The sequence below is a fragment of the Trichosurus vulpecula genome, chromosome 1, assembly GCF_011100635.1.
Source record: "Trichosurus vulpecula isolate mTriVul1 chromosome 1, mTriVul1.pri, whole genome shotgun sequence".
Lineage (NCBI taxonomy): Eukaryota > Metazoa > Chordata > Mammalia > Diprotodontia > Phalangeridae > Trichosurus > Trichosurus vulpecula.
The window spans coordinates 255,259,862-255,286,024 of NC_050573.1; the positions used below are offsets into that span (position 1 = coordinate 255,259,862).

At 40.0% G+C, this 26,163-nt stretch overlaps 1 protein-coding gene across 2 annotated transcripts in view; it reads right to left on the reverse strand.

Annotated features, from left to right (window-relative positions):
- Positions 1-26,163, reverse strand: part of GAREM1 (GRB2 associated regulator of MAPK1 subtype 1) — a 212,905-nt gene that overhangs the window by 19,939 nt on the left and 166,803 nt on the right. For both annotated transcript variants that reach the window (XM_036767274.1, XM_036767266.1), the window contains exon 4: positions 3,587-4,753. In XM_036767274.1, the coding sequence (XP_036623169.1) occupies positions 3,587-4,753 (1,167 nt within the window). The remainder of the gene's footprint in view (positions 1-3,586; positions 4,754-26,163) is intronic.

Sequence of the window (26,163 nt, forward strand, 5' to 3'; positions counted from 1 at the left end):
GAGGATTTTATGTTAGAGGAGATCTCCCATAATAGGTAGCTACAAAGTCACATTAAAGTAAATTCAAAAGGGCCAAAAAAGAGAATTCTTCTGCCAAGCACATTGTCTATTTGGCTTCACAAAATAATTACTCTACTGAGGATGTAGATAGTGGAATGTGTAGATAAATAGAAACCCAGATGTTTTATCTTTGAAGAGCGATGATTTCATCACACTCACACAGAGGTCAGTATGTTTTTTTAAGAGAGAGAATGTTTTTTACAGAACACGCTAATGGTTACCATGCAGTATCATATACTCAGAGTAGGCAAAGATCTTACAGACCATCTAATATAACCTCTCTAAGATTTATATATAAGGAATTTGAGGTCCAGAGAAGTTAAATGATTTGTCCACATCACAAAGGGAGTAAGTGGCAGAGCTGAAATTAGAACCCAACTATTGTGAATTCAATCCAAGCTGCCTTCAGAGCTAATGGGAAGTGAAGGCCAAGATAACTCAGGATGCAACAGGGTTTTTCTAGATATCTGCAATTTCTACAAGTCAATTAGGGTAGCTAGAAGGCATAGTGGATGGAGTGCTGGGCCCGGAGTCAGGAATGCTATTCTTCCTGAGTTCAAATCCAGCCTCGGATACTTACTACTGACCCTGGGCAAGTCACTTAACCCTATTTGCCTCAGTTTCCTTATCTGTAAAATAAGCTGGAGAAGGAAATGGCAAACCACTTCAGTATCTTTGCCAAAAGGGGTTACGAAGAGTCAGACATGACTGAATGAAAAAAAAAAAGCCCAGTCAATAAACAATTTTTCTTTCCTGATTGTTTTCAAATACAACTCAGTAAGTCACTCCTAGATCTCTTTCCAAGTCTATAGAGAGAAGAGTGAGGACCCTCACTTCATGGCATCTTTTGATGTTCTTCCCATAGTTCTAGCCCTTCTAACCCTAAGGACTTGGGTAGTAATCATCACCTTCCCAGACAAGGTCAAGACTGACCTCCTCTGAAAACTTACTACATCTGTAATTATCTGGAGGAGTTGCTGCTAGACACATGGCCCGTCTCTTCCCTAGGACTCCATTTTTACCATCCACAGCAGAAGTTTTATTTAATTCTGTGGGAGCATTTGAGTTTATGCCCCATTAATTTTTCCCTTTGAAAACTGCAAGCTGAAGCCACATCTAACAATTATGATGTTTTCTGGATCCCACGCACATCCTAAAAATGGAAAAATTTATTTCATAGTCACAAAACTAATAGAAAAAATGACTGCATATGAAATACCTAATTTTTTCTTTTTTAATTGTTAAATAAGTTAAATTACTTCAGGCTGCCCTTCCTCCCTCCCCATCCCTCCCAATCCAAATCATTCTTATGTTTATAGCATGCCATAAACACTAGCCTGGCTTTGGAAAGTCTTTCTGACTCCCTAGGAAATTATCCCTTAGGATTAAGTGGCCCAAAATATTTCCTCTCCTGGCTACAGCTTTGATTTCAGTTTTAAATTTAATCTCAAAATGAATTAAAAAAATAAGCAAATGGGTCATAATTAGGCCTCTTAATATTTAGTTTTCACTCAGCCATCATCAGCTACCTCCCCTCACTCTCTCTTCCTCCCTCCATCCCTCTAGGCTGAAGCACATGAATAGTTTTCCAGTTCTTCCTCTTCAAGCCTCAGATGTGTAATGGAATGGAGCCTATGTGGTATCCATCTTTCACCAGCTGTGGCCAGTGTTCTCATGAAAAAGCATCTTTGGGTACTTCCCTGTTAGAGGAAAGAGTACCCACCTTCAAGGGAACTGTTTAGTTAAACTGAGCTCTTTCCTATCCTAAGAAGCCTATAGCAGCTGGTGGATAAAGGACTTTTTAGTTCTTTTATTGTCTCAGATACTATTCTGGGGACCCAAAAATATAACAAGGCACTAAAACAGATTAATCATCTAACAATTATGGTGTTTATATGTTAATAATCTAACAATTAGGACGTTATGACCTCCACCTAGGAAAAGTAGCTTAAGACTAAGCAGGTGGATACATCGCCTGGCATGTGGCAGGCATCATCCATCTGTCCATTTCCATCCTTTTTTCCTTTCTTCCTTCTCTCCCTCCCTCTTTCTTTCTCCCCTTCTCTTCCATTCTTCCTCTTTTCCTCCCTTCCTATGTCCTTATCAAATCAAAGTGCAACTTCAGGAATAGAAGTGGCAGATACAACTATTTCAACAGTCATTTCTCCCCTGGTGGTAACTGCCTGATTGTGGAAATTTCATTGAACAGGTCCCATCACTGGATTAAAAGGTTAACACTAATTTGCTAGGACAACCTACAAGCTTTGGCTATTCCATAGGAGGGGACATAGCTTTGGGTATATGGAAGGACAGAGAAAGTGAATTAGGATGAGTAAGTCTTGTATACTTCCAGTTAAAGGAAGATGACCATGTCAAAAATCTGTCATTCTCAGAGCATGTCCTGCACTGAACCGTATCAAGTTGCAAAACACCACATGATTCTTTCTAGTGAACATGGAGATGTGTGCCTTGTACAAAACCCTTGATCATTAGAGCTCATTAGAGATCCTCTATTCCACTCCCTTCCTTTATTTTTTGATGAGGAAGCTGAAGCTCCAAGTTTCTAAGTAACTTATTCAGTCACATGGATGATTCGCAAACATGATGTTCTATTTCCCAACTCCATGCATTTTCAGTTTGTTCTGGCTTCCTTCAGGACTCAGCTCAAAATGTCACTTTTTACAAAAGGCCTTTTCTGGTCCTTCCTACTACTTGTGACTTCTCTTCTGAGATGGCCTCCCATTTACACTGTATGTAAATTGTATGTATATAGTTATTTGAATATCTCCCACATTAGAATGTGGATTCCTGTATAGCAAGGGTTGTATTTTTTTTTTTTGCCTTTCCTTGTATCCTCAGTGCTAACATAGTACCTGGCAAATATTAAGTGCTTAATAAAAGCTGGTTGACTAAGTGAAAGAGCCAGAATTCACAGTGAGGTACTGTTACTGAGTTCAGCAGTCTTCCCACCGGGCTATGGGAGTGCCATGGGAGAGGTCTCTAAATCTCTCTAATGATAATCCCTGGCAAAGCCTCTCTTTCACTCAGCAAACTGAATCTTTACATGGGTAAGATACAATGCAAATCAAACTCTCACTTGGGGAGGCATTTTAGGAAATGGTCGTGGGGAAAATTATGGTCTAAACTTTCTGTTGCCTGTGAATGTAACCTATGTTTTCAATGTTTAGACAATGGGGAAAAAAATCATTTTTCAGCACTCAAACCAGCAACAGAACCAACTGCACTTGTACTGCTACTATAAGGCATTATATACCATTTCTATTCAAATTCAGAAATGACCCAGTTGTACCAAATTTTGATTAAATAAATGATACAGCAACGTGGCCTTGACTGTTAAAAAAATGAGTTTTTCCTGAAAATCCTTCACTATGTTTCTCCTCTCTCCCCATCCACTGGGAACAGGAATATATTATAGAGTAAGGGAGACAGATTTAGAAGCAATGGTTTCCCCTTCCTCCTTGCTAAACAAATGAAATTCAGCTAAACAAACATTTATATGACTTACGGCTTCAGATTTGGGAGGCACCGGAGGTGGCGGTAGGGCCACATCTGAAGATGATGTTGCTGCCGGCGTCCCAGCAACGGGGAGAGAAGCGCCACATTTTGACCGGATAGAGCTCCTGTAATTATCACATTTGGTTTTGTCGCTCAAGGAACCAGTAAGCGGCTGACAGTCTGTCTTGCCTTGGTCTAGCCAGAGCTCTTCATAAGGGAGCTCTGGTTTGGATGGGAGACACACAGATTCATCACCAACTTCAGGGAAGAGGTAATCACTGCCACTGTCACCAGAGTCTTGGTACTGTAGGGTGTCGTGAGCAAACGGAGTCCACTCCCCTCCCAGATCCCTGCAGCCGTGGAGGTTCACTTCACTGTTGCCATGTAGGTTATTTCCATACACGCAGACAGAGAGCCGGTGAAAGGACTGTGTTAACTCGTCCCGGGCATAGCTGAGGGAGTTGGGGATGTGGTTGTGACCGGAACATCGGCTCTTCTTAGGGCTTTTACAATCGTCATTCCAATCTGTCTTCACGTCACGGACGGCCCGAGAATACTCATCAATGTCAAACTGTTCTTGGCAGACGCTGAGCCAATGCTGGACCAGGGTATCAGGCCAGGCCTCTCCCTTCACAAGGTTTTCCGGGAGGCTGAACTTGGGGACGGTCAAGTGCAAAGGAAAATGCATGGGCAGGACTTTGTTGCCACGCAGCACGCAGCAAACCACTACCGTCTTGGTCTGGATGTTCACAAACTTGTACCTGTGACCTTCACGAATGAAGTGGAGGTCGTACGGATTTCTAGGAGGAGGGCTTGGCACAATCACGTTGACAGGCAGCCTGGTTTTTTCCACAATGTTGCGGATGGTGTGTTCACCCTCTTGCATCTGAAGCTCCAGCGGGCTCCGGGTACTAAATCGGCCCTTGCACTGAAACGGAAGGCTAATACTTTCATTGGTCCTATGGTTCATGCAAATGAGGCACGGCATTTTGCCTTTACCCAGCTTGCCGATGGAATTGAGTTTTCCAATCTTCTTGAAGATTGTGTTGAATCGCGACTTCTCCTTATATGTCTTTGCATAAAGGATTTCTGCCTGCCCCATTAAAGTGAGCTCATCCCCGGTGCAAAGAGTGATGTTGTAAACTTCTGTGTCTTCATTGCATTCTCCCGCAGCGACCTACAAAATACAAAGATCAGCTTTAAAATTTTATTTCCTGCCCTGCTCAGAGAGAGAAAATGTTTTTCCATTAAGAAAAAGAGCAAATAGAATTTTATTACCAGCCAATGAGGTAACATAAGTAAAATTATTGGAGATTATTACCATTACTGCTAATAATAATTATAAAGCAGTTTCTTTGCCTGGTACCTTCCTGATTAACTCAACTAATTCATACTGATGTTATGTTGATTGAGAGGTAGCTAAGTGGTGCAGTAAATAGATCACTAGGTCTGGAGAAAGAAACCTGAATTCAAATTCTGCATCAGATGCTTACTTGCTGTGTGACCATGAGTGAGTCACTTGATCTGTGCCTCCATTTCCTCAACTGTAAAATGGAGATAATAAATCCCTACTTCCCAGAGTTGCTGTGAAGATCACACGAGACATTTGAAAGTGTTTGATAAATACTTCTATCCTTCCTTCCTAATAAAAGTCCTGAGAGTAACTGAAGTAAAGCAACAGAAGATAACAGTCATTCCACCAGCATTGTGATGTTAGACGAGGGTCTTAATGGCAAAACTTGGAATGCTAAGTGAATTAAGTAAAACCTGAGAGACATTTTTTTTCCTTTTTGATAAATGGGAATAAATTTGGGTAATCCACAGCTCTACATGCTACCAGAATCTAAGGTCCTTCAGAGCAGGAATAATTTCATTTCTATCACTGCACTTCTCTGTGCCTGGCACATAAGGAGACACTTAATCAAAGCTTATTGAATGATGTAATTGATTGTGAATGAAGGGCTTGCAGCACAGATAACAATTTATACTCTGCCTATGCTGTTTAGTTTTTCAACTTTCTTTAGAAGCAAATAGTTTAAGTACTTGATTACTATTTCAAATATATATGGCGTCCATTCGTTGTTTGTACTCATTTCTAGTAGCTTAAAACTGCACCAAGACTTTGGGGGCACCCAGAATTTCCAAGATAAGTTTTTTTTTAAAAAGGATAATTCTATTATCTTTATTTTATAAATGAGGAAATGGAGGCTAAATGGTCTGCTTAACGTCACAGAACATTATCATTTGGCGGGGCCTGGATTAAAACAAATGAGTCCCAACTCCCCAAGCTCACTATGATTTAAGGAATTGTAGGATTGCTACCTCTCACATTTTCCTAATGATCCCACTCCTTGGGCTATATTAGGGGTGGGAAGCCTATGGCCTCCAGGCCACATGGGGCCCACTAGGTCCTAAAGGGTAGCCCTTTGACTGAGTCCAAGTTTTATTTGTTCTGTAAACAGAACAAATAAAGGCTTGAGGACCTAGAGGGCGGCCCCATGTGGCCTGGAGGTTGCAGGCTCCTCACCCCTAGAAGAACAAGAACAAGAATCTGGTGTCACCAAAGGGTTGGATCAGGTCTCTTCAGATGTCTTCTGGGAAGCCATCTATCTGGTGTTGTCATCTCAGGGCAAAAGCGAATCACTGCCCTTAAAAGAAATCATGGAAATTCAGCACAGCTAGAAGAGATCAGTCAGCCCTATCCCTTCATTTTTACAGACAAGAAAACCGAGGTTCACAAAATAATGTGACTTGCCCTAAGGTTACATCCAAATGAATGCTGAGACTAGTTTCAAGGACCTCTTATTCTTCTCTAGTACAGAGTTCCTTTCCTCTATACTTTGCATTTCTAGTCATGACGACGCTCAAGTGACACAAGTAAAACAAATTCAGGCTGTGGGGGGTTTTAGGTATTTCCGTATGACTTATTTTACTTAGTAAATATCTCACCATAATAAATAGGCAGTTTATTGTTTGGCTTATTTCAGGTCTTCTGCATATACTCTAATCTTTGCAAGAGGCTTATTCACCTTGGATCAACATAGGATCAAGTCCCCAGGAATGAATTAGGCTTAACCATTTAAAAAAAATAAGGCAGCTAGGTGGCACAATGGGCTTGGAATCAGAGAGACTCATCTCTCTGAACTCAAATCTATCCTCAAACACTTATTAGATGTGGGACCCTGGGCAAGTCACTTTACCCTGTTCTCCTCAGTTCTTCATCTATAAAATAAGCTGGAGAAGGAAATGGGAAATCACTCCAGTATCTATGCCAACAAAACCCCCAAAATGGGGCTGTGGAGAGTTAGAGACCACTGAACAGCAACAAGATTTTAAAAATAATAAAAGTTCATCTGCAAACAATGGCATCCACAAATTATTGGAGCCTAATTTGCCAACCTTACACAATCTGCAAAGAAACTGACATATGGAGAGAATGAACTTCAGCATTTAAGGAAGCATCTCAGCTTTGAAGCTCTATCTTTTGACTTCTAACACAGGAGCTCATTATAAAGATTAGCTTGCTATTACCCCCTAGCCTTTTAGCCTGTTATACAATTATTTTAAAAGCTTTGTCCTTTTATCTTGTGTCAATTAAGAAGGAAATCATCATATTTCTGAATGTAATTTTGCTTGATATGTGGACTTAGGAAGATATCTCATTACTTCTGCCTTTCCAAAATGCCCATCCATTCTACCCAATGCCTCACTCTAAGCCATGATTCTAATAGATTAGCCTTCTCTCTGCCAAGTGGGATTATACAGACTTATTGTGGACATATCTCACAGGCTGTGCAAGCTTCTTGCTTTACAGAACTGTGTTAGCCACTTATATCATAGGGAAAGTGTACATGTTAGAATCATCTAGAATGTTTGGTCATAGGATGACGGGGAAATCTAAAGACCCAAGGTACTGCTGCTTCTTATTGTAAATCTGAAAAAAAAATTGGTTATTTATCCATTTATATTAGGTTAAGGACAAAATTATGAGGAGTTTGGGGATGTGAACCACATGCAACTCTGCTATCCCACTCCCCAAGGTCATACAGCAAACTTCTACCAAAAGGTAGTGACATAAAGCTCTGCCTGAACTTTCAGTTACATCTATCTCACAGGGTCCCCAGGCTTTCTCATTTGTAAAATTCAGAGGTAGACCCAGGTCCCTTTTGAATCTAATATCCTGTAAGTCTACCACTCTTCCATTTTGAGCACTTTTTGCTATCTTGAGGACTGATCCTAAGAAGCAATGGACATATGCCCTTACCCTAATTTGCCTCTACACACCCACGTATGCATCTACCCACATTCACACCTCCCCTGCCCCCCACATACACACACCCCCCAGCTTAGATGGATAGTAGCTGTCAAGGAACACTAACATACCAGGTGAAAGCAGGGACTACTCTCTGAAAGGTTCCTCCACTTTGTGTATCAATTTTTTATATCGTAAGAAACCAGAAATAAAGGAGCTAAGTGCACAGATTAAAGAAATCAAAACTACCTCTGCAAAATGCTGCTATCTGGGTATGTTCAACAAGAACAAGATTTCTGTGTGTATTTGTGTGCATGTACACGTGTGCGTTTACTTCTAAAATAATAAAAAAGCTGTTGCTACTTCCATACAGAAAAGAAATGGGACCTATGTGGACAAATCTGCAATTCTATGCTTCCCCATCTGAGGTCATCATTCATGTTAGCAACTAGCCACTGCCTAAATTATGAGGCTATCTCATTCACCAATTTTGTGGTCGATGCTTGTGATAGATAAAGAATGCCATAAATAAATGTTCTTCCTCGGGCATGGAAGCCAACAATCTCCCCGGACTTGTGAAGAAGTGATTGATTTGCTTCTGTGTTTCTTTTTGTAGCCAATAGAAAGAATGCATTCCTTCTGAGTGCTTAAGTATGTGTGCCTGGTTACCATTTTTTTCCCCCAGTTTCAATGTTTCCTGAGAGGAAGTCATTCAAACTGTGTTATCTAAACAACCCTAATAGGTCTAATCCAGGAAACTATCAGGATTTTATTATCCACAATACCCATCCAGAATTTATACCCCATGGTAAAGCAACATTTTTAAACGCTGACGTAATAAAGAAAAATGTATGTATATTTTTATTGAGAGCTTTGGCAACCATTCTCTCTGACTATCAGTTCTACAAAGATCTAACCTATATAAAACAGATAGGAATTCAGACTGGGGGAGTAGCATTCAGGATCAATTGCCAATAGGGAATACATATTTTATGAACATTAGGATACGTTCTCATACTAGCAATTTCACAAATTTATTTCTCTGTGAGGACCAGATATTACCATCATCGCTATTTTTTCTTTTCTCTGTTGTGTTTCTGGAAAGAAAGTGACCCCGTCAAGGAAGCGAAAAAGCATGATGGTGGTTTAATCTGGGGTAATAAATACTGATAACTGGGAGCTTAGTAAAAGATCTACAAAATCTTACTGGTAGAACATAATTATATCTCAAAATACTAAAATTACTAACTTTGTAAATTTTCAAAAGTGTTTAATTCATTCCTTAATGAATTAGGAGAATAAATTACTTCTGTCTTATTAACTATAAAAGCTTTTGAAAGGTGGAAAGCATAATCCATAATTTATATGAGTTGTAGTCAAACTCATCTAAACTCCACCTTCTAAAGCTGCTTTCAGTTGCCAAATTTCCCAATTTCGTAACACTGACACCTCACCTATGTGGAATGTAACGGCTTCTCTTTCTCTCAAATATACACACGCAGGGACACACACAACAGATACACACAGAACAGAACGAAAGAAAAAAGAAAGGCTTCTGGACAGCTGAAATAGTCATACACTAAAGCTCATGAACTTTACTAATAGTAGTGCTGTCACCAGCACTCACTCAGAGTCTAATATTTACTCTTATTATAGACAATTATAGCAAGCTTGGTTATCTGGTTTCCAAGTCCACAGCAAGATTAGAAGGAACAAATCAGAAGAGGGGAAAGGACTATTCAAGGCAGACACACCAACAGCAGTAAAAATTCACAACAATGGAAGAGACAAAAATGCCATAGAATTCAAAAGTAGAGTAACATATAGTCATGGGATAGGCAGGTCCCTCCTCCCCCATCTCAACAGGCCCAAAGTACAATTACTAGATGACAGCACATGATGATGACCACGAATCATCACACAAGTAGTAAATTAGGTTTAAAATGCTCTGCTTAAGAAAGCAGGGAGGTGGGGCAGCTAGGTGGTGCAGTGAATAGAGTGCTGGCCCTGGAGTCAGGAGGACCTGAGTTCAAATCCAGCCTCAGATACTTTTATACTTGCTAGCTGTGTGACATTGGGTAAGTCACTTAACCCCAATTGCCTTGCCTTCCCCCTTTCAAAAAAAAAAAAAGAAAGTGGGGAGGGAAGTCGTGAGATGTATTTTTGAGAGGTTTCCACCCAAAGTAGTTAAAATTAAAATATGTATGTATCAAAATTTCTATGGTTAAAGCTATTCAGAATGAATCACTGAGAGGTCTATCTAGTAAAATATTTTACTATGTGCTAGCAGTGCTGAGTTGAACTATACAGACATTTTTGGCAAAATATGAATTTATAACAATTCTGAACTTTCTGGCATCATTAGATACTTGCTCTGTATTAGACAAGAAAAAAAGATGATTCTCTCCTGAACATAAAGAATAGAAAATAGGAGTGTTATTGAGGAAGTACTTAGGAACTAATAAACATGAATGAACTGAAAAAAAAAAGCATTAAAGATTTCTTGGGACATCACTTCATGTTACAATAAACACTGACCATGGAAGACCAATTTCAGTGCAGAAGGCCTGCCACTGAAACCATTCATGGGAAAAAAAGGCTTTAAGCTGGCTTTTACTTTTTAAAAAAAGCAGCTATGCTTAAAAAAAGCAAACCAGGGCCAGTTGAATTTTTGACAACATCAAGCAAAACGACATTCAGTTAGTCTGCTATCAAGACATTTACAAAGTGACTTTTATGCATTTGTTTTATTAACAATTTTTGAACCTGGGATCCACGTTACTATAAAAATGAGAGACACACTTGACCTTTCTAGGAGAGAGGCAATGTCTCTGTGATTTTAACTTCAATCCATTAAGAAGTATTTATTCAGGTGCAGGTGTGCTAAATGCCCAGGTTATAAATCCAAAGAAGGAAACAATCCTTCCTGAAAATGATCACCTGTAGGCGAGGGTGACAAGTACACACCCTGCCACATTTTCAAGGTCCCTCGGGTAACTGAGAACTCTAGAGATAACAACATTTGTGATCACGAGCTGACTTTCATTGCCAGGAGGGTGGGAAAGATCTCTAAATTTCTTAGTTAATTGCACTAATCTCATTAAGCTTCAGGTCTCAACTAAAATTTCAGTGGGCAACATGAACTATTTGGTGCTTAGTCATCTCTTCCAAATAAGTGCTTCCAAAAACTTTTTTTTTTAAATCTCTGCTTCCAGTAAAGATCTCAAGGGCACAACTCTGTTAATCTTGTTCTACCATGAAAAGCAGCTGTTCACTAAATTTATATATTTTTTTGCAAGTCTGGCACTGTGACTCCTCAGTCAGTGCAGGGAGCTTCATCACACTATTCAACAACTCAGCCTGCAAATGTGGCCTCTTTGGGGTTGCCTGGGGTATTGAGACTCCAATAATTTGTCCAGGGTTACAGGCTTGGTATGTGTTATAGCTGAGTCTTGAAGTCCAAGGCCAGTTCACAATGATGCCCCTAAATAATCGTTTTCCAAAAAGGAATTCTTTGAAGGGCCTTATTTTGTAATGCATTACCTAACAGAGAACTTTTTGCTTAAATTGATGATAATGATGATGACAGTGCTTTCAGGTGTGAAAAGCACTTTACAAATATTATTTCTTTTAAGCCTTACAACAATCCTCTAAGGTAGGTGCCCTTATGATCCCCCTTTTACAGATGAGGAAATTAAAACTGAGATGTTTTTAAGTCACTTGCCTAGATCCACACAGCTAATAAGTGCCTGAGGCCAGATTTGAACTCAGATGTCCCTGACTCTTGAGAACTCTCAACTGGTAAAATGATTTTCACTCATCCTACAGAAGGATAGGGTAATAAAAGGCGTGAAATGTGTATATCTACAAGTAATTCTAGTTGCCAAGCTCTGACTCAATCTATGTTATGGGTTAAGCAGTATATAGGAAATAAGGATTTGTGATCCAATCAGCTGCCAAGTTCTGCCATTTTCTACCTGCTATCACCTCTTCTACCAAGCCTCTTCTGTTATACTAACACAGCTACCACATTAATTAAGGCTTTCTACACTTGTTACTGAAACAACTTCCTTGTTGGGCTCTCTGCCTCAGGTCTATCACCATTTTGGACTATCCTACACATTGCTGCTCAAGTAATTTTCCTTAAGCACAGATCTGAGTTACTCAATCAACTCCAGTGGCTTTCAATTGTTTCTAGAATAAAATGTGTTTTTCTGTGCAGCTTTTAAAGCCCTACTTACCCTGACCACAACTCATCTTCACAGTCTCATTGGAAATTACTCCTTCTGAACTTTACATTTCAGCCAAAGAGGCTTCTCTGTTCCTCACACAGGATTCTCTTGTCCATGCCTTTCTAATAGCCAAAGGCCAGTGTTTGACTCTTAAAGCCCCTTCATAACTTGACTCCTTCCTACCTTTTCAGCCTTACTTACACCTTACTTCCCTCCATACACTCTATGATCTGGTGACACCAGACCCCTTGCTGTTCCTCGAAACGGACACTGAATATTTTACAAGACTGCACATGTACAACCCTATATTAGATTGCTTACCGACTCAGGAAGGGAGGAGAGGAAGGAGGGAGGGATAGAATTTGGAACTCAAAGTTGAATGTTAAAAATTGTTTTTACATGTAATTTGGAAAAAAAAATTAAAAAGAAGAAAGAAAGAAAACGACACAATCTCTCAGTTCTGGGCATTTTCATGGGCCAATGACACTGGAATTCTCTCGCTCCTCATCTCTGCCTCCTAGCTGCCCCAGCTTCCTTCAAGGCTCAGTTAAAGGCCAACCTTCTCCAAGAAGTTTTTCCCAGTCCTTTCCCTCTGAGCCTACCCCCAATTTATGCTCTTTACATCTTCTTTGTACATAGTTGTTTTCATGTTGTCTTCCTCATTTAGACTGTGAGCTCCTTGAGGTCAGAGGCATTTTGGGGGCTTACTATCTCTAGGACTTAGCCACTGCCTGGCACATGGCATTTGATGAATTCTAGTTGACTAAATAAATGGCAGAGCCCTATTCTTGGAGCATGTTCCTTTCTTTACCTCTTCCTTATTGAGTCCCCCTCTTCCTTTGAGATTCAGCTCAAGCACTATTTTCTTTTTTTATTATTATTAATTTATTTATTTTTCGTTTTCAACATTTGCTTCCATAAGTTTTCAATTTTCTCTCCGTCCCTCCCTCCTCCCTCCCCAACATGGCCAGCAATCCGATATAGGCTCTACATATACACTCCCATTAAACATATTTTCACATTAATCATGTTGTATAGAAGAATTATAACGAATAGGAGAAACCATGAGAAAGAAAAAACAAAACAAAAACCAAACCAAAAAAAAAAGTCTGCTTGCCTCTGCATTCAGACTCCAAGGTTCTTTCTCTGGATGTGGATGGCATTTTCCATCCTGAGTCCTTTGGAACTGTTTTAGGCCCTTTCAAGCATCATTTTCTTCATTCAGCCTTTCCTGATCCCTGTCAACTGCTAGTGCCTTATCTCCCCAAATACCTTGTATCAAACTTTGTAGTTGACTGGGGGTTTTCTTGACAAAGATGCTGGAGTGGTTTGCCATTTCCTTCTTGAGTTCATTTTACAGATGAGGAAACTGAGGCAAACAGGGTTAAGTAACTTGCTCAGGATCTCACAGCGAGTAAGTGTCTTAGGACACATTTGAACTCAGGAAAAAGAGTCTTCCTGACTCCAGGTCTGGCACTCTATCCACTGCACCACCTAGCTGCCCCTTAAATTTAACTACTTTGTATATATTAGTATTAATTCACTTTATATTTATACTGCATATACCTAACTTGTCTTTCCTATTTGAAAATAAGTTGATTGAGAATAGAGTTTGTTTCTTTGTTTGTACATGCATCCCCTGCAACTAGCAGCATCCAGAACATAGTATCTAATAAGTGTTTGATGACTGATTAAATTGAATTTATTAAGCACCTACTAATGTGTGTGGCACTCTGCTAGACATACGAAGACAAACATGAACAGGGTCTGCCCTCGGGAACTTATATTCTGTAGGGGTGGGGGGATACACATAGACAAGTGAGCTTAGTACAAGGCTAACTGAGAAAGAAGCTAGAACTGGTAATAGGGAGGGAGATCAGGAAAGGCTTTATAGAGGAAATGGCAACTGACTTAAGTGTTGCAGGAAGCCAGGGTGGGAATAAGGAGGGAGTGAATTCCAGGTAAGGGGAACAGGTTGTAGGTATGTGCAGATAGCAGAGATGGAGTTTGCAAAGTGACCAGTAGTCCATTTTGACTGAAATTCAGAGCGCATAAATGGGAGGCATAAAGAATATGGCTCAAATGTAAAGAGTCAGACAGTGGAGGGACTAAAGTCTAAAATTTAAATTTTTATCTTTGAGGCAACAGGGGGCACTGTTTTCTGAGCAGGGGGTATGATGATAGACTCTGTCTTGGGAAGATAATTTTGGCAGCTGTGTGCAGAAGAGACTGAAGTCAGACTGATCAGTTTGGATGCTATTACATCAGTCTATGTGAAATGACCAGGGCTCCAACTAGAGCAGGGGCTATGTGAGAGAAAAATCACAGAAAAGAGAGTGTAAAGGCACTGTTGATATAAGATGAGGCCACTGATTTGACATGGTTAGGTTGGAGAGTGAAGAGTCCAAGCTGACCCTGAAGTTGAGACCCTGGACGACTAGGATGATGATGGTACCCTCAACAGAGGTAGGGGGTTAGGTGGGTAACATACCTGATTCCATTTTGGACACGTTGAATTTGAGATACCCAAAGGATATCCAGGAGGAAATATCTAGTTGGCAGCTTACGAATAATTGGAATTCATCAGGGGGTTAGATGTGGGGGTCGTGTATATTGAGACAATAATTAAACCCATGGGATTTGGTGAAATCTCCAAGACATCCCAGGATAGGGCCCTGGGGAACTCTACAAGGAGTCAGAGATTAATAATGTTTTAGGAAAGTAGGTTGGGAAGTAGCAGTTAAACAGTTAAGGAAAAAGCAGAGTTATAAAAGACAAGGGATAAAGAGAATTCAGGAGAATGGGGGCAGGAGGAAAGACACTGTCAACAATACTGAAGACAGCAGGGAAGTCAAGGAGTACTGAGTCCTGAGAAATAATGTTAGTCTGAGCAGGTAAGAGATGATGCATAACCCTGGCGAGCAGACTAGTGGGATTGGAAATTAGATTGAAAAAGGGGTTGAGGAGTAGAGTCAGGCAGTAAAGACAATTCTCGTAGGTGTCTGGTAGTGAAAGGAAGGGGAGGTAAAAGACAAAAGCTTGAGGGAGGACAAGGTTAATGAATTAACCTTTAATTAATTGATTTTTTTTTAAGGATAGGGTAGAGATCTGAGCATACTTTTAGGCAGTAGGAAAAAGACCCAGTAAATAGTGGGAGACTCAAGATGGGCATACGGAATGATTGCCAGGGTCATAGGTAGAGGATGGGTAAAAGGGCTGGCCTTGGGGACAAAGCACCACTTCTTTTTTAGATATCAGAGAAAAGGAAGAAGATTGGATGAAGCTGTAGAAGGGTTATGGGGTATGAAATTGGGGAGAAAAGAGTGCTCACAGCAAAAGGTCTTGATTTTTTTCAGCAAAGTAATACAAACTAGCCTACCTTCCCAGCCTTCCTACACATTACTTCTCCTTCACGTATTCCAAGGTCCAGCAGAACTGGCCTACTTAAGGCTCACGCACAGCATTCCATCTGTTATGTCCATGCCTGGAATGCATCCCTTTCTCACCTCTTCCTCTTCCAATGCCTAGCTCCCTTCAAAGCTCAGCTCAAGTGTCAATGTCTACGGGAGGGCTCTACTGATCCCCCAGCTAGTTACTGGTGCCTCCTCAAGCCCTGCCCCAATTCCTTTGATTCAGTTTGTATATATTTTGTATTTAGATGTGTGTATGGCTTCAGGATACTTCTTGAGTTTACCTTGGCCCACCCACATCCACTCCATGGCGTAAGGCTGGGAGGTAGAGCTAGGGTCCCTGTGTCTAAGCAGCACCACGGCACATTGAGGGCTTAAATTTAAAAAAATAAATAAAATTTTTAAATTTAATTTTTATTTAATTTTTAATTCATTTATTCACAGAACTTCCCTCTGATAAAAATAAGTTCCTTGAACACAATATCTCTTCATTTTTTTCTTTGCACTTCAGTGCTTCACATAGGGCCTGGCACATAGTTGTTTCAGTCACGTCCAGCTCTTCGTGACCCCATCTGGAGTTTTCTTGGTAAAGATTCCGGAGTGGTCTGCCATCTCCTTCCCCAATTTTACAGATGAGGAAACTGAAGGAAACAGTATAATGACTTGCCCAGGGTGACAGAGTAAGAGTCTCAGGCTGGATTTGAACTCTTGACTCCAGACCTGGTGCTCTATCCATTGCACCTCCCTGTTGATTGACTGCTGGGAGAGGGGCCATGAAGAAAGCATTGAGGGAGAGAAGTTTTGGAAATAATAGTTACTCAGGGGAGTGGGAAAGAATCAATCCAGATAATCATCGTTTTCCTGCGCATCAATGAAGGCCAAACTGAGATTGGATAAAATGAATTTGTCATGGATTCGGCTGACCTGGTGTTGTTACTTAGAGCATTCGGAAGCCTGGAAGAATGACTAGAGAAGGGAGAGGTGAGGCTGACCTAAGGCGGAGGATTAACAGAACATGAGAACTAGTACACAGTCTATACAATCACTATGGATACTTACAATATGAGGGTTTGTTTTTTTAAGGATCTGCTTCAGGCATGTTTGTTATCCTCATAATCTATCACCCACATATCTAAAATCCGTAACGGAAGCAGCAGTACAGCAGGGATAAAAGGCTAAGTGGAATTATGAAGATATTAGTTTAAGTCCTGGCTCAGCTACAAACTAGCTATGTGACCTTATGCCAAGGACAGACTAGAAGAGAGAGGGGCAACACTGACAGATAGGACACTAGATTTGGAGCCAAGAAGATCTGAGTTCCAATGCTGACTAGCTGTGTGACCCTGGGTAAATCACTCGACTTTTACGCCTCAGTTGCCTACTCTGTAAAATGAGCAGGTTAGATTATTTATCTCATAAGGGCTCAGCCATCCTAAAAATTCAGAGTCCAATTTTTAAAAATGAATGTTAAAAATTGACCGTATATGTAACTGTGGAAAAATAAAAAAAATTATAAAAAATTTTAAAAGCTCAGCATTCACATGTTGCTAAGAATTGAGGATTTTATAACTTCTACTAAATTATTCTACCATCTGATTCTTAGTCATTTTTCCCAACAAGGTTACACTCTCAGTTGTCCCCTGAGTTTTCTGACTCTAACTTCTTTTTTAATTTCACCTGTCAAAAAGGAGGCAACACTGAAATATTTTCCCACATGCTTTGGTAGCTATGGTGATGGGTACTCACTGTCTTGCCAAGAGCTAAGTGCCAAAATGAGTAACCCAGACAGCACACGGGCAAGCCAGGGCTGCTATCATGTAGCTCCTCCAGAGGTCACTTAGTCTAGTTTTCAAGTCACATGGGGTAGAAGTGGCCCTTCAGATCTGAGTGGACATGGGTAATTCCCTGCCTCCCTAAGCATGCCCTGTAAACCACAGACAAAGCTCACAATTCCTGAGAGGGCTTCTATTCCCAAGCCCAAGAACTGTTAAGTGTCTACTCTGCCTCTGGGAAGCTGGTGATGGAAAGATTCAGAAATAGGAAGCAGCACTGCTTGTAATCATAATAATTTTAGAACATAATAACTTTAAAACATTCAGGATTTCCTAGGTCCAGGGCTCCAAGGGTCATAAACTTAGAACTGGAAGAGATCTTGGAAAGTCATCTAACCCAGTTCCCTCGTTATACAGATGAAGAAACCAAGCCCCAGAAAGAAGAAGTGATTCACCCATGGTCGCATAGGAAGTGAGAGTGGATAACAGATCAATGAGCTAGAATTGGAAGGAATTTCAGAGGTCATCTTGTCCAACTTCCTCACTTTACCCTTATAAAATGTGTATCTATCTAATACAAATACAGCCGGCCCATATGTGCCATGGATAGATATTGGATGTGGGAATCTGTGCCTTCACCAAGAGCCTAGCACTGACCTCTTACAAACTGCCTCTCCTCAACTCCTCAGCTAAGTGTTTCCCTTCCTGGGAGTATGTAACATCACAGGTGTAGCAATCTCTTAGCCAATCAGGAGTCACCTCTCTTTCATTCAGTGTTAAGGAAAGCCCTAGGCTTGGGCAAAAGTGAGATTAACTACAAATGTGGAAAGAGAGGTGCAGGGAAATTAAGTGAATTCTCCAAAGTCACTCCAGTAGTAAGCATCACAAACGGGATGGAAACCCAATAGCTCTCACTCCAAACCTAGTCCTCTTTCTATCCTGCTATAAGAGATGGGATTTAAGCCCAATATTTAGTACCTTTTTCTCTGAACCATGCTTCCTCTATGACCAAGTATAGCAGCTGGTCGAACTACAGTAGAACAGAAATGGAGAACAAAACGCTCCATAATACCAACAGATAATTCTGACTCTTTCCCCTCCCTTCCCTCAATCTGAAAAGATGGTGGTAAAACTGTTCAGACAGTTAGCTTTGATTAAAAGAAGTATGTTTGGGCAGCTGGAGTGTTGAGCCTGGAGTTGTGAAGATTCATCTTCCGAATTCAAATCTGGCCTCAGATGCTTCCTAGCTGTGGGATTCTGGGCATTCTGGGATTCTATTTGCCTCAGTTTCCTCATCTGTAAAATGAGCTACAGAAGGAAATGGCAAACCACTCCAGTATCTCTGTCAAGAAAACCCCAAATGGGGTTTCCTGAAGAGTTGGATACAACTGAACAATAAGAAATGTGTGAGTGTGGTGTAATGCAAAGAACATGGGATTTTGAATCAGACAGTACCTGGGTTTGAATCCTAGTTATTCTACTTACTACATGATGGTCTGCAAGTCACCTAACTTTTCTGCACCTGAGTTCCTCCATCTGAAAATGAGGTAGGGGGTGGGATTATAGATTATTTCTAAGGTCCCTTCCAGCTATAGGTCCTAGAACCTTCTAAGTTTCTTTTCCCAATCATCTTGTTTCATCTAGCAAGAAAAAATGATCCTTGCACTACTATTACCAAAGCTACTTTACAGAAGGTAGCATGTTAAAAATAAATAACAATTGTACAATGAGTTGTCTGCTACATAGTTTTAAGTGAAGCTCTTGGAATTTTCATTTTTAAGAAATATTTGGTATTCATTTGGGGCTAGACTTTAAAAATATTGGAGTGTTTAGAATTTCAGGTTTTTAAATGAGCATTTTTTTTAAATGTCCCTTTAATGAACAGTGTGGTTAAGAGTCTTATGACTCACAAAGCTCAAGGTCAGGACACATTTTCAATGAGGTAGAAGACTAAATTGTCAGCTGGGGCAGCTGACTCAGATAGGCAGGTACCTTCTGACTTTCAGAGTAAAGTTCATGAGGGTGTGGAAGAAACTGAGACCCAGGAAGCTCATATTAGCCCTTCCCATCTGCCCCCTCCAACCCAAAACAAAACCCTGGAAAACAACAAAACAGAATAAGGTGATAAAAATCAAAAATGACAAAACTGGTAAAGACCAGGATTTTTAGGAAAGGAAAGAGAAAAACAAAAGCCTTCCAGAGAGTTTAGGGCAGTGCCTCCGAATCCCCGAGGTCCTAGATTCCAATGCTATCTCTAGCATATGCAGGCTGGGTCACCCTGGGTAAGTCTCTTAACCTCTTAGTGCACCAGGCAACTCTCTAAGACTACATGCTGTAGGGGAGTTAATGTTGACACCCCATCTACCAGCTCCATGCTTTACCACTGATTGTGCTCTAAGACCCGAATACTCTCCCTCTTGACTTCTGCCTACTGGCTTCTTTCAAGACTTCCATCAAGATTCAGCTCAATCCTTACCTTCTGAAAGAAGCCATTCCCAGTCCTCCTCCCTGCATGCAGCTATGTAGTGCAGCAGACAGAGGGCAGGTCCTGGAGTATGGAAGACCTGAGTTCAAATCTGCCATCAGAGTTGTAGTAGGCGTGTAACCATGGTCAAGTCACTTAGACTCTGACTGCTTCAGTTTCCTCAACTGTGAAATGGGGGTGATAACAGCACCTATCTCCCAGGGTTGTTGTAAGAATCAAATGAGATAATACTTGTAAAATGCTCAGCAAAGTGACTGGCACACAGTAGGCACTTAATAAATGCTTTTTTGCTTCCTTCCCTTCTCTCTGATTGCTAGTGCCTCCCCTCTGAGATTACTTTGCATCATCTCTGTGTATATAATGCATGTGCATGGTTATTTGCATGTTGTCTCCCCAATTAGAATCTGAGCTCCTTGAGCGCAGGGTTGGTGTTCTGGCCCCCTTTTGTGCCCCCCAGTGCTTGGTGTGTAGTACCTAGTGTAGCACACAGTAAGCAATTAATAAATGAATGCTGACTGACTGATTCACCTGCCTTAGCAGAGATAGTAAGAGCTCCCTACACTGATAAAATCTCAAGTCTCAACAACAAGGACAACTAGAAGCAATAGAGAAGAGCCCGTCATACGTATCTATGCGTCATCAGCGCCTGGCACAGGGTCTTACCTGGCACGGAGTGAGCAGCCAATTACAGGTGCTGAACTGAATTCTATTACCTGGAGCGTGGCACTTAGATTCTCTGGCTCTCAGTTTCCTCATCTGTAAACTGAGGGGCCTTCAGGCTCCTAGATGGCCTCCAAGGTCCCTTCCAATCCCAGAACTATGATCCTATGAGTTCCTGTGAACTGAAATCCTGGGGTCTCTGCAACTTAACAGTAACAACGCCACTAGCTAACATTTAGGAAGCTCTTGGGAAGTGCTTTTATGTTTAATATATGATTAACTTATTTGAGCCTTAGAACAACTCTGTAAAATTGTGATGCTAAATGTATTATCCCCAGTTTACAGATAAGGAAACAGAGGTTAAGTGGCTTGCTCAGGTCACACAAATAGTAAGCGTCTAAGGCTGGATTTGAACTCGGGTCTTTCTGGCTTCAAGTCCATCACTCTCTCCGTTATATCAGCTCTATGGGCCTCAGTTTCCTCATTTGAAAAGAATTGGGTCAGAAAAGGTGATCTCATGACAATAACAATCTATTGCTATACACACATGGGGGGTGTGTGTGTGTGGTTATGACATTATACCAAGTAACTGTCCATCAGCCAATGAGCAAACATTTATTAAGCGCTTACTATATGCCAGGCATAGTGCTGGGGATACAAAGACAGGCAAAAACACCATCCCTGCCCCACAGGAACTCACATTCTAATGGGAGAGACAGCGTACAAATAACTATATACACAGGTCGTACATGTGTGTCTCTGTATGTGTGCATATATTAACATTATCTCATGTTATGATATAATACCGTATCTTATGATATAGAAGATATATCACATATTATGTCATGTTTTATATACACACAGGCATGTATAAACACACTTAAAATATTGGAGGTGACCTCTGAGGGAAGTCAATAGCAGGGTCAGCGTGGAGGAAACTAGAGAGAAGGTGGGAGCTGAGTCTTGAAGCAGGCTGGGGAAGCTGGGAGGGAGAACATTCTAGGCACAGGATTGTTTCTTTTGGCTAAGTTATTATAATAGTTAGCCATTAATTCTAAGTATTAGCCTCTTTCAAATCCCATTAACCTCACCTGGTCTCATTTATGTCTCACTTAAAGTGGGACAGGATGAAATTTTTACAATTTCGTCGGAAATCACCATGTCACCTGCCCACTGTCTGCCTTACATGCCAATGAGTGTCAGCCAGCTTCTTTATTTTTTCCAATGGTAATAACGCACATACAAAAATGCATACTTTCCCCAATATAAACACCACACATATGCTTCTATCTCCATATATCAGTATAATATGTCTGAAAATTTGCAAAAATGTATGTGCTTGGCAAAATAAATAGCCTCAGCCTGCTGCTTTCTATTAGGAAGCTAGTTCATGAACATCTTAGTTCAAATACGTCTTTAGACACTTATTAGCTGTGTGGCCCAGGGAAAATCACTTAACCTCTGTCTGCCTGAGTTTCCTCATCTCTACCTACCGCTCAGGGTCATTGTGAGGAGAAAATGGAATGTTTGTAAAGCATTTTGCAAATCTTCAAGTGTTACATAGATGTGAGCTACTGTTGTTATTATTATTGCTAATAATTACTAGCTCTTATTAGCTAACCTACAGAGTAAAAAGACCTCCTCCTAGCTTCCCCAGCCTGCTTCAAGACTCAGCTCCCACCTTCTCTCTGGTTTCCTCCAGGCTGACCCTGCTATGGTCTTCCCTCTTAGGTCACCTCCAATATTTTAAGTGTGTGTATATATAACATGACATAATATGTGATATATCTTCAATATCATAATGTATGATGTTATACCATATGAGTAAGAACTATCTAGACAAGAGTTCATGAGTGAAGATGGTGGGGGGGGTCTTATTTTGCTAATGAAATCAGTCAGCAATATTTCTTCCTGGAGTACTTTATGATTACTTTCTATAAGAAAAAAATATCCTGGTTTCGTAAAGAAAGTGTTTAGAGTAGTTTACTTCAGGCATGTTAAAGACTTTTTTTAAAAAGAAGTTTTGACCAGGGTAGAGATAAGGGAAGCAAGTTTATTTCACCAATCAAACAATTTTTAAAAAATTATTTAGAGAGTCAATACAATGTAGGGGATAGAAAGATGGCCTTTGAGTCTAGAAGACCTGGGCTAGGTCCTGCTTCTGACATATACTGGTTGACCTGAGACAAGTCATTTAACTTTTCTGGTGCCACAGGCTACTCTCTAAGATCCCACGTTTCAATGGACGTGCTGTTTTCACTGGTAGAGAGAGTTTTAGGGCACTTCTATCCCTTAGATGGATGGAAGGTATCTTTTCACAGCAGACTCAGTGAAATTTCAGGGACATAATCAAAAATGCCACAGAGATGTGATAACACATTGGATCCCTATTGTTAATTCACCATGGGCATTGAGCCTTCATTCATGAATGCGTATGTTTACCCTGTACAAATATAAGTAAATCTACAGATGCAACCAAATCACTTTTAAATCTTTGTCCTATGTATTTCTAATGTATAACACAAATTTCCAATGTAAACTCAGATAGGTAGCTAGAAGGCGCAATGTATACAGCACCAGGCCTGGAGTCAGGAAAGACTCATCCTTCTGAGTTCAAATTTGGCCTCAGACACTTACTAGCTGTGTGACCCTGGGCAAGTCACTTGATCCTGTTTGCCTCAGTTTCCTCATCTGTAAAATGAGCTGGAGAAGGAAATAGCAAACCACTCCAGTATCTTTGCCAAGAAAACCTCAAATGCAGTTGCGAGGAGTTAGGCACAACTGAACAAAAATGCGAAAAACTTTTTTTTTTAATGATAATACAAGGATTTGTGATTTTATCAGTACGGATACTCCTGCTACACAGAAGACAGGCAGATTTTATCAATCACACTACTTTTTTAACTTGGAAAGTGGTTCTCAAGAGTTGAGAGAGCCCAGAACTTCACCAACCAATGTCCAACCTGGTACTGAAGCTCTCTGAACTTAACTAGCCTGGTCTTGGGCTCAAGCAGAGCTAAAGGTATTGTTTTCTTGTTCTCTTATACCTTTCTTGCATTAAGTTCCAAAGTGGCATGGCTTTGGAACTTTGTAAAGCAGACCTATAAGAAAGGAACAGAATGATTTCAAGCTCATCTGAAAAAAATAGAATTTCTTTGGACTATTAACATTTATACTGTTACTGTGCTCCTATATGAAGGTTTTCTAGCTTGGTAGGATTTTCCAATCGATCAATCAGTTAACATTTATGAGGGCCCAAGGTCACCCCTAATGGGATAATGGCATCACAGCAGGACTTTAGAGATTTAAGATAAAACAAAGAAAAAGCATATTTTTTTCAAGAATGAGGCAAATCACGATGTGACAACCAAATGGTTGTTAACTGCTAACAGTCCGAGAAACTAAAACATATCTTTATGCTTAATTCTTCATGAGGAAATATTTTATGTTAGCAAGGAAAATATACATATACATACATATATATAGTTACATTGGAAATTTGTGTTATACATTAGTTAAAGGTTTTCCACTTGACTCTAAAGAATAGAATTTTACTTACTTCTACGAAATTTAGGTGATAAAACATCCTGAAAGCAAATTTTAAAGAGAAATAGCCAATATTTTGAGCTCCTTGACAGCAGGGATGATTTCAATTGGGCACTTAAAAATTGTGAAATAAATGAAAAGATAAACCTTGACAGGGGTTACCTGTCTCTAATGACTTGAAAAATGATGCCAAACTTACTTAAGTTTACTGAAAGGGCATTTTCCACAAGACTATCAGAGTTTAGCCACAAAAGATTATATAATGTAGAGAAATCATTCTGAAGTACATAAGAGATGGGTAGATTTGGAAGAGGAGATAGAGTTATAGATCTGGTTGGATTTCTTTGTATGTATGAATATTCACTAACACCCAATCCTATGGATTATAATAATGACAGTCTGCATTTATAAAGCACTTTAAGAGTGATTTACAAAGCACTTTACATATATTAATTCATTTGATCCTCATAACAATTCAGAGTTTAGGTGCCATTTATCCCCACTTTAGAAATAATAGAACTAAGTTTCAAAGAAGTGGCCCAGTAGATAAGAGTACTGGGCCTGCAGTAAGGAAAACTCATCATCCTGTGTTCAAATCTAGCCTCAGACACTTACTAGGTGTGCGACCCTAGGCAAGTCACTTAACGCTATTTGCCTCAGTTCCTCATTTGTAAAATGAGCTGGAGAGGGAAATGGCAAACCACTCCAGTATCTCTGGTAAGAAAACTCCAAACGGGATCAGCAAGAATTGGACACAACTGAAACAACTGAACAACAATAAAATATACTGCACTGGGTCACACAGTAAATGAGTATTTGAGGCAGGGTTTGAATCCAAATCTTCCTGGCTTCAAGTATAGGCCTCTATTCACTGTGTCACCTAGTTGTCTCTAGTATTACTAAGTTAGAGATGTGTCATCATGTCTAACCTATAATAGAAGTTACTAAAATTCCAATAACTCTACTCATAAAAAGATGAAAAAACTTGCAGTTTTAAAGAAAACAAACACATAAACTCTCACAAAACATGTGGTAAATGAAGGCATCCAGAAGACTGTATCCACTATCATTGAAATAACCAAAACAGAAAACAAACAAAAAAAAACACTTGAAAATAAAAAAAAAACCAACTCTGAATGTAATTTTTTGAAGGTTCTGCAAATAAATGAAAATTTAGTCTCTTATTCTTCTTAAGCATGACAACTTAAAGGGTGGAACATAGCAGCTGTTTTTCAGGACAGGAAGTTAAAAAGTCAATTCAAATGAGCAGATCAACATCTCCAATTAAGAGGCTGTCTTGGGACATTCTTTCCTCTTCTTTTTCTAAGAGGTGTAGGTGGGGTGACTCACTGGTTTCAATGCTGGTGCACAGTTGAGCTCAGACACCACACCATATAAATGGTAAGTCTGTTTTACACTCAGTGCAGACTTTCAACAGCTGGAAATCTGCCACCAAACTATAAAAATACAGTTAAAACCTCAATTACCTGGAATGTTCAGGGAAAGGGGTGGTTCTGTTTAATAATTTCCTGCTTATCTCAGTAATGATCAGAAAACCTGTATGTTTCAATGCTTGCAGTCAAAAATTTTCAAAATATAGTAATATGATTTCCTGCCTTAGTAAACACATAGTAAATCAAATTTATACTTTTTTATGACTAGGTATCTTTCTGAATAAAATGAGCTTCAGATACTCAAGGAAGCACTGAACTTAAGTTAGAAAACCTGGATCCAAGTGCTATGAAAACCTGTGTGACTCTGGGCAAGTTACTTGAACACTCAGCTTAAGTTCTCTCATCTATAAAGTGGGATTAATGTTACTTGCCCTACACAAGGTATCACCAAGTTATTCTGAAGCAAACACTTCTGTAAACCTTAAATTACTATCCCAGTGTGAGCTGTCATGTTGTACCAGATGTAGAGGAAGGAGTGGAAGATTGGGCTGAATGGGTACTGAATTCAAGGAATAACCTGATCACATCTTTCTTTCTTTTTTTAAAAATTAAATTCCTGATAGATTTTTTTTATCATCCTTCTCTTTCTTCTATCCTAAAAAGGTGGAGGAGGTAGGTGGCACAGAAAATAAACCATCAATTAATTAAAATATAACCATGTGTGCTATGGGCCGGATTTGGTATTAAGGGGTGCATGTGTGTGGCTGTGGGGGTGGGGGTGTGTATATACACACACACACACTCCCCCATCAAGAGTATTATTATAATCCAATTAT